The 16,103-nt window shown below is 33.9% G+C and overlaps 1 protein-coding gene across 1 annotated transcript; it reads left to right on the top strand.

Annotated features, from left to right (window-relative positions):
• Window positions 1-1,133: 1,133 nt before the first annotated feature.
• On the top strand, window positions 1,134-15,498 carry LOC145685458 (uncharacterized). The gene is made up of 6 exons (XM_081757858.1): window positions 1,134-1,139; window positions 2,110-2,289; window positions 7,507-7,590; window positions 8,687-8,866; window positions 14,081-14,164; window positions 15,259-15,498. Exons 1-6 carry the CDS (start codon window positions 1,134-1,136, stop codon window positions 15,496-15,498), a joined length of 774 nt encoding a protein of 257 aa, XP_081613984.1.
• Window positions 15,499-16,103: the final 605 nt, after the last annotated feature.

A 16,103-nucleotide genomic window follows, 5' to 3' on the forward strand; every position in this document is an offset into this window, starting at 1 on the left:
AGAGTTCATAAATTGCTGAGTAATATATACAAAACATATCATTGCACAACCCAAATATAAACAAAAATTTGATCATGATGAATCAAAACTAATACAAAAGAATTTATAGAGATGAAGTTTGCGTATCACCTTAACCAAATTGCCTCACTTGTAAATGTACCAAGTAAATAATTTTTCCACATCATGATCAAAACACTACTATTGAAATAAACAAGTTACGATATGAAATATAAATGGTCAAGAAACACTATTAAATCTATGTATTACCATTTTGTTTATGGCCACTTTCTGATGTGTGCAAAAGGATTCTAGTAAGTGAACTGTGCCTTTCCTTCGTTGATTTCCATTATTTATATAATTTGTTACAGGAAACTTGTAAAGAAATTAAGGAAATATTTTCTTACTTGTATCATTCCAATTAACATTTTTCTCAGAAACATCTCAACAATTATATCCTCTTCAAATCTTATATTTCAAAAGTAATTAAAATCTTTTCTATTAATTTCCGAAATATGTTGAAGAGAAAGAATACGAAATAACCAATCAATATTTATATTGAAAAAGACAAGCAAATATTACCAACACTATGACAGTTTGGATGCATAAAACAGATAATAATTTCCTTCCATATTAACGATTTAACGACTTTCTTTCCGTTTCGTAATTTCATATAAGGTCCGAGAATTGTCATTAATGCACAGTATCACAAGCCTGTGCTTGAACATTAGTAACAATGAACACACTTACGGTAAATCGAAAATTTTAAATATGCTTAATAACAATAGAAATATAGAAGCGAAACTAAATTTACAGAGCAAGATTTGTCGTATTAAAACTTTTAAAAATCATGTGAAATATATCCTTCGGAGCACATTAAATATTTGTAAATTCAATTCTGTACATGATGTAATAGTATATCTTTTTTACAGGTCATCTTCGCTTTCACTGTCCTAGCATCATCTGCTATTGCGAGCGGAGTGTTCGGTGGACTTGGTAGCGGCATTGACTATTATGTGAGTATTGTGGAATTGGTTTAATCAATTTGTTGCTGAAAGATACATGAGAGTCACTAATTTTCGAACTGAAATATCAACCTCTTCCTAATGATTATATTAAGGCAAAAGTTGGATGAGATGAAGGTAATTTGTAAATGTCGATTGGTATTTCATATTGCAGAGGGTCTTGTATTCGAGAGGATAGTCCTTTGATATGTGGCACCCAAACTGCTTCCTTGTTTGGAAAAAGAAAATGATAACAATAATAGTTACTAACAAAATGAAGTTGTACGTAAGTAGAGTTTGTAGTTTCTTGACACAATTCAACAAAACGCACATTCCAACCTTCCAGGGCGTCAGTGTGTACCTTGTCTTATACTATCAAGCCTCGGTAACACCCTGTCACGAAGGTTTCGGAAATGTTATCGTAGGTTATCCATCTTTTATCAGTCGTTATCAACTGCTTCCAAAATGGTTCAAGCTTTCCATTTGGGTACAGACTTGTAAATAGAGCTATGGATCTTACTTTTTAAAAACGATCCTCAATTCTGAAACGTAGAGCTCCTTTTATAGTCAGCTTTCTTTAAATATACTAACACTGCTTGCTGATTGATGTCTACGTCATTAGGAGTGTCTTGACTTTTCACATACCGGTGTGTCTCGCCTTTCACCAAAATAAAATTAATTTTGTTCGTTTAGTTGCAAAGTGTGGGATGAATCTTGGAAATGTAAATTTTCAGAACGGAGGTACCTGAATCATATTTTAATTTGCTTTTGTCACGTGTGTATCCCATAAACAACACTAATTGCTTCACAGGTCTGTGCAGCATCTGCGCTGTTCTAGAAATAACATTGTAAAATATAGCACAGGTGAGCGGAACTCTACTCTGTATTCAAGACGCTATATTTAATGTCCGATTATGAGAATTCCACACTTTGTGCACTATTAACTCTCCCTGTCAACTGTCAAATGAATCTAGGCATAACTTGGTGCGAAAGAAACTAACACCATATTGTGTGCAAACTGCTCAATACTTTTCGGACTATCTGATGTTACATCACAGTGAAGAAAGAAAATCACAAACTCTTTAAAAAAACAGCATGTTCTTTACAGGCATATCCGCGATACCAGTTTGGATACACAGTAAGCGACCACCTTACGGGTGACAACAAGCAACAAACCGAAGTTCGCGATGGACCTGTTGTTAGAGGACAGTATAGTCTCGTTGAACCTGACGGAAGTTTAAGACGAGTCACATATGTTGCAGATGATGTGAATGGTTTCAACGCCATTGTGAGAAGAGTAGGCGGTAACATTCATCCTGGAGTTGGAGGGTATGGATACTATGGTTGATAAATTTTGTACTATAATCAAGGCTGAATATATATTGAAATAGTTTTAAGTTATGAAGCCATTTGTTATGTTCTTCAAAAATTACCACACTATTTCATTTGTTTTGCTCTCTAAAAATTTGAAATAAAAGGAAATCAGAACAGGAATATAGTGATATGCAGTTAAGTGTTTGCCACGTAAGAGACACAAGTTTCAAAATGTTTCCCCATGACAATTGCATAGTTAATTATCAGCTAGGAAATACCACTCGTCTTGTTTGTAAAGGAGTTTTAAATACGGAGCAATTATATGAACACAAAATATCATTGTTCCTTTTCGAGTCTTGGTCAGTATATTGGAGTGAGATAATTTTTTCTCTACATTACACAATTACGTCAAGAGCATTCAAAGAATTATGAAAATTCATAGTATGTGAAAAGCATCAAAGTCACACTTATCTACAATTATACATGACTTGTCAACAACAAGTTGTACGTAGTTGAACATTGGTAGAACACAAAAGGAATATAGCATTGAAGTATTTGTATTTCGGAAAATGTGAACACTAAGGGCTTTTATACTATCCTTTACAGCATTCGTTCAATTACATATTTTGTCAGCGGATATACCATCATCGATTTCATAATCTGCAAGCTTAGAGACCACAAAATGCCTTAAGCAATCTTCTTCCGATTTTGTGTTTCCCCATTACGAATTGATCTAAGTAAGCACTCACATCTTCACGTAAATGGCATAATGATTGCAGACAAACAAATTCATTCCACGCTGAGAATGCAAACTATTGCAGCATTTAGTTGCTATATAACTACCTTCATCTTTCTGAATTGAAGTCTTGATGTGCAAGATATTTTAGTTACTCATGTATTTATGAATGATCCCAAATAACACCGTATCTTTCCAAACCCAACCCATCCAGCATTACTATCCCACCAAAATACTACACCTTCGACATATAATAATAAAAGTAGGAACAAGAGACGTTCAGTGCAATGAAATCAAAGAGAATTGATGGAAAAGTTGCTTTGAGTATCTGTCTGTTATGTTTTATTATAAATTCAGTACTTTGGGTATTTTCTTGATTTGTGTGTTTTTCTTACGTGGCGTTTATACTGGATGATTTCTAGTATTTGGTAACACACCTTCAAGTTAAAATAAATAATTGGTCTATGGAGAATATAATATCATCAGTGTGCAGAGGATTTTCCTTCGACATTTCCTTAATGTGCTTACCTACTAATTTGTGTATAGAGCAGTGGTTCTCAAACTTGTTGTTACCACGAGCCACATTAAATATTGAAAAGTATTTTGTGGCCCACCTACTTTTATTCAAATACAGATTGACATTCTGCGTCATGGTGGTGTATATCAAAGCAATTAAATTTTGTAAACCATATCTAATTTTTCCATAGAAAGGTAACGCAGTTAAAACTACTTCCAATACATTTCCCTATCTCATGACAGATTTTGTCTCTACCACTCTTTCCATCCTAACCCAGAATATCTACTGACTCTACAACAGGGCAAGGTTCTGAGTAACCACATCCTCTTTACCTCTTTAACAAGTGTTTCCAATTATTATCTTCTGAATAATAATTTACAACATCTGTGTCTGCATCAAAATAGAATCTTCATAATTAAAAGAATAAACTTGAGGTGACCCACAAAATACGGCCCGCGACCCACACTTTGAGAAACACTGGTGTAGAACGTTAGTAAGAAGTAACACGCTAAGAAATATTCCTGTAATAACTTGATATTTGTTCCTTCTAACGTAAAACAATTCAAGTACTTTAATGTTTTGAAGTAAGGTGAGATCTCAGGTGCTCGATACCATTATTACATTAGACTTAATTAAGATGGAATATTTCATCTAGTCCGTATTTTGATTGCTCTAGAATGTCCACACTTCAAATATTTCATTTAAGTTTGTATTCAGATTTTAGCAATTCTATTTCCGAACAAGTTTACTGGTTCATACAAACTAAAAAGCAAAAGTTTCATATCCATCAATACAGGTTTTTATTCAGCACTAAAACATGTAATTATTCGTTTAATTGTACGCTTTCTTTATTATGTTTCCGTAAGTGTTTACAACTTGTGGTCTAAGTGTGGAAATTGGCATGACTGTTGCAAAATTCTGCTGACGAACCCTGTACAATCTATTAGTAAATTTTACTATAAATGCGATTATTTTGCAAGGAAATCTGTCAAACTTTTTTTAGTTGCGACATCACAAAATTTTACTACATTACGCAATAGGATTTTCCATGTTACGTGACAAGAAGGCTAATAAATACGTCAACAGCTAGCAAAGAAAGCGGCCTACTTTCCCAACTTATTAAGATATCCGTCGGTGAAATTAGATGTGAGTTATTTAAAAGTCAAAGGGTTAGAATTGCATTGTACTTTTAAAATGCTATCAAAATGTGTTTCCAATGTCTACGCAAATGGCACTTGGTTCAAATATGGGAGTGTGAAGTAATAACAGTGGAATAATGCAGTCGAAATAGTTAGGGAAATGACAGGTCAGGGAAATACATGAATATATTCCTTATTGAGAGGACATAAAATATTTATTTATCCAGCATTACATTCAACACCTCAGTCTAGTAAACGATTCTTTGTAGCCAGATCCACCATATCCCTAGAGTACGTATCCGGTATTTCCATATTCTGCAAGTCCGTATCCATCAAGCCCGATACCATATCCTCCAATTCCGGATCTAGTGAGACCATATCCTCCGTAAGAACTATGCAATTCTACTCCTGATAAACCCAATCCTCCTATTCCATATCTGCCAGTAGTCAGAACTAGTGGCACTGTACCAATAGACAGTCTGTTGTTATTTTGGCTGCTGACACCCGTGGCTAGTGTATGTCCAGCAACTGCAGTAGTTCCTACATTGATTCTATTATGATTTTAGCTGCTAACACCCGTGGCAAGTCCATGTCCTGCAACTGGTACTGTTTCAACTGAGATGCGGTTGTTATTTTGGACACTAACTCCGGTAGGACCATGATGAACACCTAAAATATAAGAGGTTTGTAGAGAAAACTGCATCATGAATTGGAGTGACATAAAATGATATTCCACAACAAACTTGCCTTAGAAATACTGAAAAACAAATATTTGCAGTAAATTTAAATCTGTTCCTGAAATTACGAAATATTTAGACCATCTATTTTGGAGGTTTTTTCTTTAAGTCAAACAGATATGGATAAATAAAATCTTTGTCCATGTCTTTGTTTCTGAATCTTTGACTGTTACATGCTTTTTCACCTGCGATCCAACAGTACACAGAAACTGGGATGTTGAGTCCCGGTGGCTCAGTAGTAAAGCACTTACCTCTTGTGAGTGAAGTCCTAGTTCGATCCTCGTTCATGTAAGTTTGCATGGACAACATTGTGCGCATTGGTATTCTCGGAATATTCCCATTTGCAGAAATCAACCTTACATCATCTTTCTTTTCAATTAATCATCCGTCTTCCCTTGCCTAAGCGGCATAAACGTGAGGCGTTAAAATAAAAAAAATCATTTTAACTTTGAAACTGGTATCTAAAAAGTAATCGACATTCTCTCTGAGAAGACATTTCGATCCCGTACGAGTCACAAAGAAACCCAAAATCTCAGGCAATTGCAGAGATTTAAAATAACGTATTGAAAATTTGAATCAAAAATTTATTCAGGGCCATTGACTGGATTATTATCTTGCAACATTCAATTATAACTTTATTTATATTATTCTGAGAATAAAAATGTTTAATAAGAAATAAGATCGGCCTTACCATAAGCTGATCCAAGGACCAAAGCAAAGCTCAGAACGACAAAACAGGATACCTGGAAATGGGAAAACTTAAATTCAATTCTTGCATATTTCGATATAAATTTTAACTACTTCCAATACGTGTATATTAGTTTTATTTCATAACATACCATTTAACTGAATTTTCTATGAACGAATAGAACGAATATGAACTTCATACAATACGACACAAAACCTTTTGTCTTCATGTGTTTATAATTTGAAATTGATGAAATACTAAGTTTCAGAATAAAATGTTTAATGTAATAAAAGATTCGAGAAAACGTTCATTTTCACGTAATAATAACACTTTTTATCATTCAGCTGTTCGCAGCACTCTTTTGTTCAGGATATTGTATCAAGAGAAAGAGAAACAAATGATTTGAAGACCCTTCTCCGTTTTGGTATTAATTACATTTAAACTAAGAGTTCATAAATTGCTGAGTAACATATACAAAACATATCATTGCACAACCCAAATATAAACAAAAATTTGATCATGATGAATCAAAACTAATACAAAAGAATTTATAGAGATGAAGTTTGCGTATCACCTTAACCAAATTGCCTCACTTGTAAATGTACCAAGTAAATAATTTTTCCACATCATGATCAAAACACTACTATTGAAATAAACAAGTTACGATATGAAATATAAATGGTCAAGAAACACTATTAAATCTATGTATTACCATTTTGTTTATGGCCACTTTCTGATGTGTGCAAAAGGATTCTAGTAAGTGAACTGTGCCTTTCCTTCGTTAATTTCCATTATTTATATAATTTGTTACAGGAAACTTGTAAAGAAATTAAGGAAATATTTTCTTACTTGTATCATTCCAATTAACATTTTTCTCAGAAACATCTCAACAATTATATCCTCTTCAAATCTTATATTTCAAAAGTAATTAAAATCTTTTCTATTAATTTCCGAAATATGTTGAAGAGAAAGAATACGAAATAACCAATCAATATTTATATTGAAAAAGACAAGCAAATATTACCAACACTATGACAGTTTGGATGCATAAAACAGATAATAATTTCCTTCCATATTAACGATTTAACGACTTTCTTTCCGTTTCGTAATTTCATATAAGGTCCGAGAATTGTCATTAATGCACAGTATCACAAGCCTGTGCTTGAACAATAGTAACAATGAACACACTTACGGTAAATCGAAAATTTTAAATATGCTTAATAACAATAGAAATATAGAAGCGAAACTAAATTTACAGAGCAAGATTTGTCGTATTAAAACTTTTAAAAATCATGTGAAATATATCCTTCGGAGCACATTAAATATTTGTAAATTCAATTCTGTACATGATGTAATAGTATATCTTTTTTACAGGTCATCTTCGCTTTCACTGTCCTAGCATCATCTGCTATTGCGAGCGGAGTGTTCGGTGGACTTGGTAGCGGCATTGACTATTATGTGAGTATTGTGGAATTGGTTTAATCAATTTGTTGCTGAAAGATACATGAGAGTCACTAATTTTCGAACTGAAATATCAACCTCTTCCTAATGATTATATTAAGGCAAAAGTTGGATGAGATGAAGGTAATTTGTAAATGTCGATTGGTATTTCATATTGCAGAGGGTCTTGTATTCGAGAGGATAGTCCTTTGATATGTGGCACCCAAACTGCTTCCTTGTTTGGAAAAAGAAAATGATAACAATAATAGTTACTAACAAAATGAAGTTGTACGTAAGTAGAGTTTGTAGTTTCTTGACACAATTCAACAAAACGCACATTCCAACCTTCCAGGGCGTCAGTGTGTACCTTGTCTTATACTATCAAGCCTCGGTAACACCCTGTCACGAAGGTTTCGGAAATGTTATCGTAGGTTATCCATCTTTTATCAGTCGTTATCAACTGCTTCCAAAATGGTTCAAGCTTTCCATTTGGGTACAGACTTGTAAATAGAGCTATGGATCTTACTTTTTAAAAACGATCCTCAATTCTGAAACGTAGAGCTCCTTTTATAGTCAGCTTTCTTTAAATATACTAACACTGCTTGCTGATTGATGTCTACGTCATTAGGAGTGTCTTGACTTTTCACATACCGGTGTGTCTCGCCTTTCACCAAAATAAAATTAATTTTGTTCGTTTAGTTGCAAAGTGTGGGATGAATCTTGGAAATGTAAATTTTCAGAACGGAGGTACCTGAATCATATTTTAATTTGCTTTTGTCACGTGTGTATCCCATAAACAACACTAATTGCTTCACAGGTCTGTGCAGCATCTGCGCTGTTCTAGAAATAACATTGTAAAATATAGCACAGGTGAGCGGAACTCTACTCTGTATTCAAGACGCTATATTTAATGTCCGATTATGAGAATTCCACACTTTGTGCACTATTAACTCTCCCTGTCAACTGTCAAATGAATCTAGGCATAACTTGGTGCGAAAGAAACTAACACCATATTGTGTGCAAACTGCTCAATACTTTTCGGACTATCTGATGTTACATCACAGTGAAGAAAGAAAATCACAAACTCTTTAAAAAAACAGCATGTTCTTTACAGGCATATCCGCGATACCAGTTTGGATACACAGTAAGCGACCACCTTACGGGTGACAACAAGCAACAAACCGAAGTTCGCGATGGACCTGTTGTTAGAGGACAGTATAGTCTCGTTGAACCTGACGGAAGTTTAAGACGAGTCACATATGTTGCAGATGATGTGAATGGTTTCAACGCCATTGTGAGACGAGTAGGCGGTAACATTCATCCTGGAGTTGGAGGGTATGGATACTATGGTTGATAAATTTTGTACTATAATCAAGGTTGAATTTATATTGAAATAAAGTTTTAAGTTATGAAGCCATTTGTTATGTTCTTCAAAAATTACCACACTATTTCATTTGTTTTGCTCTCTAAAAATTTGAAATAATAGGAAATCAGAACAGGAATATAGGGATATGCAGTTAAGTGTTTGCCACGTAAGAGACACAAGTTTCAAAATGTTTCCCCATGACAATTGCATAGTTAATTATCAGCTAGGAAATACCACTCGTCTTGTTTGTAAAGGAGTTTTAAATACGGAGCAATTATATGAACACAAAATATCATTGTTCCTTTTCGAGTCTTGGTCAGTATATTGTAGTGAGATAATTTTTTCTCTACATTACACAATTACGTCAAGAGCGTTCAAAGAATTATGAAAATTCATAGTATGTCAAAAGCATCAAATCACACTTATCTAGAATTATACATGACTTGTCAACAACAAGTTGTACGTAGTTGAACATTGGTAGAACACAAAAGGAATATAGCATTGAAGTATTTGTATTTCGCAAAATGTGAACACTAAGGGCTTTTATACTATCCTTTACAGCATTCGTTCAATTACATATTTTGTCAGCGGATATACCATTATCGATTTCATAATCTGCAAGCTTAGAGACCACAAAATGCCTTAAGCAATCTTCTTCCAATTTTGTGTTTCCCCATTACGAATTGATCTAAGTAAGCACTCACATCTTCACGTAAATGGCATAATGATTGCAGACAAACAAATTCATTCCACGCTGAGAATGCAAACTATTGCAGCATTTAGTTGCTATATAACTACCTTCATCTTTCTGAATTGAAGTCTTGATGTGCAAGATATTTTAGTTACTCATGTATTTATGAATGATCCCAAATAACACCGTATCTTTCCAAACCCAACCCATCCAGCATTACTATCCCACCAAAATACTACACCTTCGACATAATAATAAAAGTAGGAACAAGAGACGTTCAGTGCAATGAAATCAAAGAGAATTGATGGAAAAGTTGCTTTGAGTATCTGTCTGTTATGTTTTATTATAAATTCAGTACTTTGGGTATTTTCTTGATTTGTGTGTTTTTCTTACGTGGCGTTTATACTGGATGATTTCTAGTATTTGGTAACACACCTTCAAGTTAAAATAAATAATTGGTCTATGGAGAATATAATATCATCAGTGTGCAGAGGATTTTCCTTCGACATTTCCTTAATGTGCTTACCTACTAATTTGTGTATAGAGCAGTGGTTCTCAAACTTGTTGTTACGACGAGCCACATTAAATATTGAAAAGTATTTTGTGGCCCACCTACTTTTATTCAAATACAGATTGACATTCTGCGTCATGGTGGTGTATATCAAAGCAATTAAATTTTGTAAATCATATCTAATTTTTCCATAGAAAGGTAACGCAGAGTTAAAACTACTTCCAATACATTTCCCTATCCCATGACAGATTTTTTCTCTACCACTCTTCCATCCTAACCCAGAATATCTACTGACTCTACAACAGGACAAGGTTCTGAGTAACCACATCCTCTTCACCTCTTTAACAAGTGTTTCCAATTTTTATCTTCTGAATAATAATTTACAACATCTGTTTCTGCATCAAAATAGAATCTTCATAATTAAAAGAATAAACTTGAGGTGACCCACAAAATACGGCCCGCGACCCACACTTTGAGAAACACTGGTGTAGAACGTTAGTAAGAAGTAACACGATAAGAAATATTCCTGTAATAACTTGATATTTGTTCCTTCTAACGTAAAACAATTCAAGTACTTTAATGTTTTGAAGTAAGGTGAGATCTCAGGTGCTCGATACCATTATTACATTAGACTTAATTAAGATGGAATATTTCATCTAGTCCGTATTTTGATTGCTCTAGAATGTCCACACTTCAAATATTTCATTTAAGTTTGTATTCAGATTTTAGCAATTCTATTTCCGAACAAGTTTACTGGTTCATACAAACTAAAAAGCAAAAGTTTCATATCCATCAATACAGGTTTTTATTCAGCACTAAAACATGTAATTATTCGTTTAATTGTACGCTTTCTTTATTATGTTTCCGTAAGTGTTTACAACTTGGGGTCTAAGTGTGGAAATTGGCATGCCTATTGCAAAATTCTGCTGACGAACCCTGTACAATCTATTAGTAAATTTTACTATAAATGCGATTACTTTGCAAGGAAATCTGTCAAACTTTTTTTAGTTGCGACATCACAAAATTTTACTACATTACGCAATAGGATTTTCCATGTTACGTGACAAAAAGGCTAATAAATACGTCAACAGCTAGCAAAGAAAGCGGCCTACTTTCCCAACTTATTAAGATGTTCGTCGGTGAAATTAGATGTGAATTATTTAAAAGTCAAAGGGTTAGAATTGCATTGTACTTTTAAAATGCTATCAAAATGTGTTCCCAATGTCTACGCAAATGGCACTTGGTTCAAATATGGGAGTGTGAAGTAATAACAGTGGAATAATGCAGTCGAAATAGTTAGTGAAATGTCAGGTCAGGGAAATACATGAATTTATTCGTTATTGAGAGGACATAAAATATTTATTTATCCAGCATTACATTCAACACCTCAGTCTAGTAAACGATTCTTTGTAGCCAGATCCACCATATCCCTAGAGTACGTATCCGGTATTTCCATATTCTGCAAGTCCGTATCCATCAAGCCCGATACCATATCCTCCAATTCCGGATCCAGTGAGACCATATCCTCCGTAAGAACTATGCAATCCTACTCCTGATAAACCCAATCCTCCTATTCCATATCTGCCAGTATTCAGAACTAGTGGCACTGTACCAATAGACAGTCTGTTGTTATTTTGGCTGCTGACACCCGTGGCTAGTGTATGTCCAGCAACTGCAGTAGTTATTACATTGATTCTATTATGATTTTGGCTGCTAACACCCGTGGGAAGTCCATGTCCTGCAACTGGTACTGTTTCAACGGAGATGCGGTTGTTATTTTGGACACTAACTCCGGTAGCACCATGATGGACACCTAAAATATAAGAGGTTTGTAGTGAAAACTGCATCATGAATTGGAGTGACATAAAATGATATTCCACAACAAACTTGCCTTAGAAATACTGAAAAACAAATATTTGCAGTAAATTTAAATCTGTTCCTGAAATTACGAAATATTTAGACCATCTATTTTGGAGTTTTTTTCTTTAAGTCAAACAGACATGGATAAATAAAATCTTTGTCCATGTCTTTGTTTCTGAATCTTTGACTGTTACATGCTTTTTCACCTGCGATCCAACAGTCCACAGAAACTGTGATGTTGAGTCCCGGTGGCTCAGTAGTAAAGCACTTACCTCTTGTGAGTGAAGTCCTAGTTCGATCCTTGTTCATGTAAGTTTCCATGGACAAAATGGTGCGCATTGGTATTCTCGGAATATTCCCATTTGCAGTAATCAACCTTACATCATCTTTCTTTTCAATTAATCATCCGTCTTCCCTTGCCTAAGCGGCATAAACGTGAGGCGTTAAAATAAAAAAAAAAACATTTTATTTTAACTTTGAAACTGGTATCTAAAAAGTAATTGACATTCTCTCTGAGAAGACATTTCGATCCCGTACGAGTCACAAAGAAACCCAAAATCTCAGGCAATTGCAGAGATTTAAAATAACGTATTGAAAATTTGAATCAAAAATTTATTCAGGGCCTTTGACTGGATTATTATCTTGCAACATTCAATTATAACTTTATTTATATTATTCTGAGAATAAAAATGTTTAATAAGAAATAAGATCGGCCTTACCATAAGCTGATCCAAGGACCAAAGCAAAGCTCAGAACGACAAAACAGGATACCTGGAAATGGGAAAACTTAAATTCAATTCTTGCATATTTCGATATAAATTTTAACTACTTCCAATACGTGTATATTAGTTTTATTTCATAACATACCATTTAACTGAATTTTCTATGAACGACTCATTTTCATACAATACGACACAAAACCTTTTGTCTTCATGTGTTTATAATTTGAAATTAATGAAATACTAAGTTTCACAATAAAATGTTTAATGTAATAAAAGATTCGAGAAAACGTTCATTTTCACCGTATAATAACAAATTCTGTCATTCAGCTGTTCGCAGCACTATTTTGTTCAGGATATTGTATCAAGACAAAGAGAAACAAATGATTTGAAGACCCTTCTCCGTTTTGCTATTAATTACATTTAAACTAAGAGTTCATAAATTGCTGACTAATATATACAAAACATATCATTGCACAACCCAAATATAAACAAAAATTTGATCATGATGAATCAAAACTAGTATAAAAGAATTTATAGAGACGAAGTTTGCGTATCACCTTAACCAAATTGCCTCACTTGTAAATGTACCAAGTAAATAATTGTTTCCACATCATGATCAAAACACTACTATTGAAATAAACAAGTTACGATATGAAATATAAATGGTCAAGAAACACTATTAAATCTATGTATTACCATTTTGTTTATGGCCACTTTCTGATGTGTGCAAAAGGATTCTAGTAAGTGAACTGTGCCTTTCCTTCGTTAATTTCCATTATTTATATAATTTGTTACAGGAAACTTGTAAAGAAATTAAGGAAATATTTTCTTACTTGTATCATTCCAATTAACATTTTTCTCAGAAACATCTCAACAATTATATCCTCTTCAAATCTTATATTTCAAAAGTAATTAAAATCTTTTCTATTAATTTTCGAAATATGTTGAAGAGAAAGAATACGAAATAACCAATCAATATTTATATTGACAAAGACAAGCAAATATTACCAACACTATGACAGTTTGGATGCATAAAACAGACAATAATTTCCTTCCATATTAACGATTTAACGACTTTCTTTCCGTTTCGTAATTTCATATAAGGTCCGAGAATTGTCATTAATGCACAGTATCACAAGCCTGTGCTTGAACATCAGTAACAATGAACACACTTACGGTAAATCGAAAATTTTAAATATGCTTAATAACAATAGAAATATAGAAGCAAAACTAAATTTACAGAGCAAGATTTGTCGTATTAAAACTTTTAAAAATCATGTGAAATATATCCTTCGGAGCACATTAAATATTTGTAAATTCAATTCTGTACATGATGTAATAGTATATCTTTTTTACAGGTCATCTTCGCTTTCACTGCCCTAGCATCATCTGCTATTGCGAGCGGAGTGTTCGGTGGACTTGGTAGCGGCATTGACTATTATGTGAGTATTGTGGAATTGGTTTAATCAATTTGTTGCTGAAAGATACATGAGAGTCACTAATTTTCGAACTGAAATATCAACCTCTTCCTAATGATTATATTAAGGCAAAAGTTGGATGAGATGAAGGTAATTTGTAAATGTCGATTGGTATTTCATATTGCAGAGGGTCTTGTATTCGAGAGGATAATCCTTTGATATGTGGCACACAAATTGCTTCCTTGTTTGGAAAAAGAAAATGATGACAATAATAGTTACTAACAAAATGAAGTTGTACGTAAGTAGAGTTTGTAGTTTCTTGACACATTTCAACAAAACGCACATTCCAACCTTCCAGGGCGTCAGTGTGTACCTTGTCTTATACTATCAAGCCTCGGTAACATCCTGTCACGAAGGTTTCGGAAATGTTATCGTAGGTTATCCATCTTTTATCAGTCGTTATCAACTGCTTCCAAAATGGTTCAAGCTTTCCATTTGGGTACAGACTTGTAAATAGAGCTATGGATCTTACTTTTTAAAAACGATCCTCAATTCTGAAACGTAGAGTTCCTTTTATAGTCAGCTTTCTTTAAATATACTAACACTGCTTGCTGATTGATGTCTACGTCATTAGGAGTGTCTTGACTTTTCACATACCGATGTGTCTCGCCTTTCACCAAAATAAAATTAATTTTGTTCGTTTAGTTGCAAAGTGTGGGATGAATCTTGGAAATGTAAATTTTCAGAACGGAGGTACCTGAATCATATTTTAATTTGCTTTTGTCACGTGTGTATCCCATAAACAACACTAATTGCTTCACAGGTCTGTGCAGCATCTGCGCTCTTCTAGAAATAACATTGTAAAATATAGCACAGGTGAGCGGAACTCTACTCTGTATTCAAGACGCTATATTTAATGTCCGATTATGAAAATTCCACACTTTGTGCAATATTAACTCTCCATGTCAACTGTCAAATGACTCTAGGCATAACTTGGTGCGAAAGAAACTAACACCATATTGTGTGCAAACTGCTCAATACTTTTCGGACTATCTGATGTTACATCAGAGTGAAGAAAGAAAATGACAAACTCTTTAAAAACAGCATGTTCTTTACAGGCATATCCGCGATACCAGTTTGGATACACAGTAAGCGACCACCTTACGGGTGACAACAAGCAACAAACCGAAGTTCGCGATGGACCTGTTGTTAGAGGACAGTATAGTCTCGTTGAACCTGACGGAAGTTTAAGACGAGTCACATATGTTGCAGATGATGTGAATGGTTTCAACGCCATTGTGAGAAGAGTAGGCGGTAACATTCATCCTGGAGTTGGAGGGTATGGATACTATGGTTGATAAATTTTGTACTATGATCAAGGCAGAATTTATATTGAAATAAAGTTTTAAGTTATGAAGCCATTTGTTATGTTCTTCAAAAATTACCACACTATTTCATTTGTTTTCCTCTCTAAAAATTTGAAATAATAGGAAATCAGAACAGGAATATAGTGATATGCAGTTAAGTGTTTGCCACGTAAGAGACACAAGTTTCAAAATGTTTCCCCATGACAATTGCATAGTTAATTATCGGCTAGGAAATAACACTCGTCTTGTTTGTAAAGGAGTTTTAAATACGGAGCAATTATATGAACACAAAATATCATTGTTCCTTTTCGAGTCTTGGTCAGTATATTGGAGTGAGATAATTTTTTCTCTACATTACACAATTACGTCAAGAGCGTTCAAAGAATTATGAAAATTCATAGTATGTCAAAAGCATCAAAGTACTCCTTTAGCCTAACCGGCATAAGCGTGGGACGGAAAACTTAAAGATTTCATTTTAAAAACTTAAAAGCATCAAAGTCCTACTTATCTAGAATTATACATGACTTGTCAACAACAAGTTGTACGTAGTTGAACATTGGTAGAACACAAAAGGAATATAGCATTGAAGAATTTGT

The sequence above is a fragment of the Thermobia domestica genome, chromosome 5 (genome assembly GCF_964235325.1).
Source record: "Thermobia domestica chromosome 5, izTheDome1.hap1.1, whole genome shotgun sequence".
NCBI lineage: Eukaryota > Metazoa > Arthropoda > Insecta > Zygentoma > Lepismatidae > Thermobia > Thermobia domestica.

Coding starts and splice junctions, on each gene's coding strand:
- LOC145685458 (XM_081757858.1), top strand. Junction 8,867..14,080: donor TGAATGGTTTCAACGCCATT/GTGAGACGAGTA, acceptor TCTTTTTTACAG/GTCATCTTCGCTTTCACTGC. Junction 14,165..15,258: donor GTAGCGGCATTGACTATTAT/GTGAGTATTGTG, acceptor TGTTCTTTACAG/GCATATCCGCGATACCAGTT.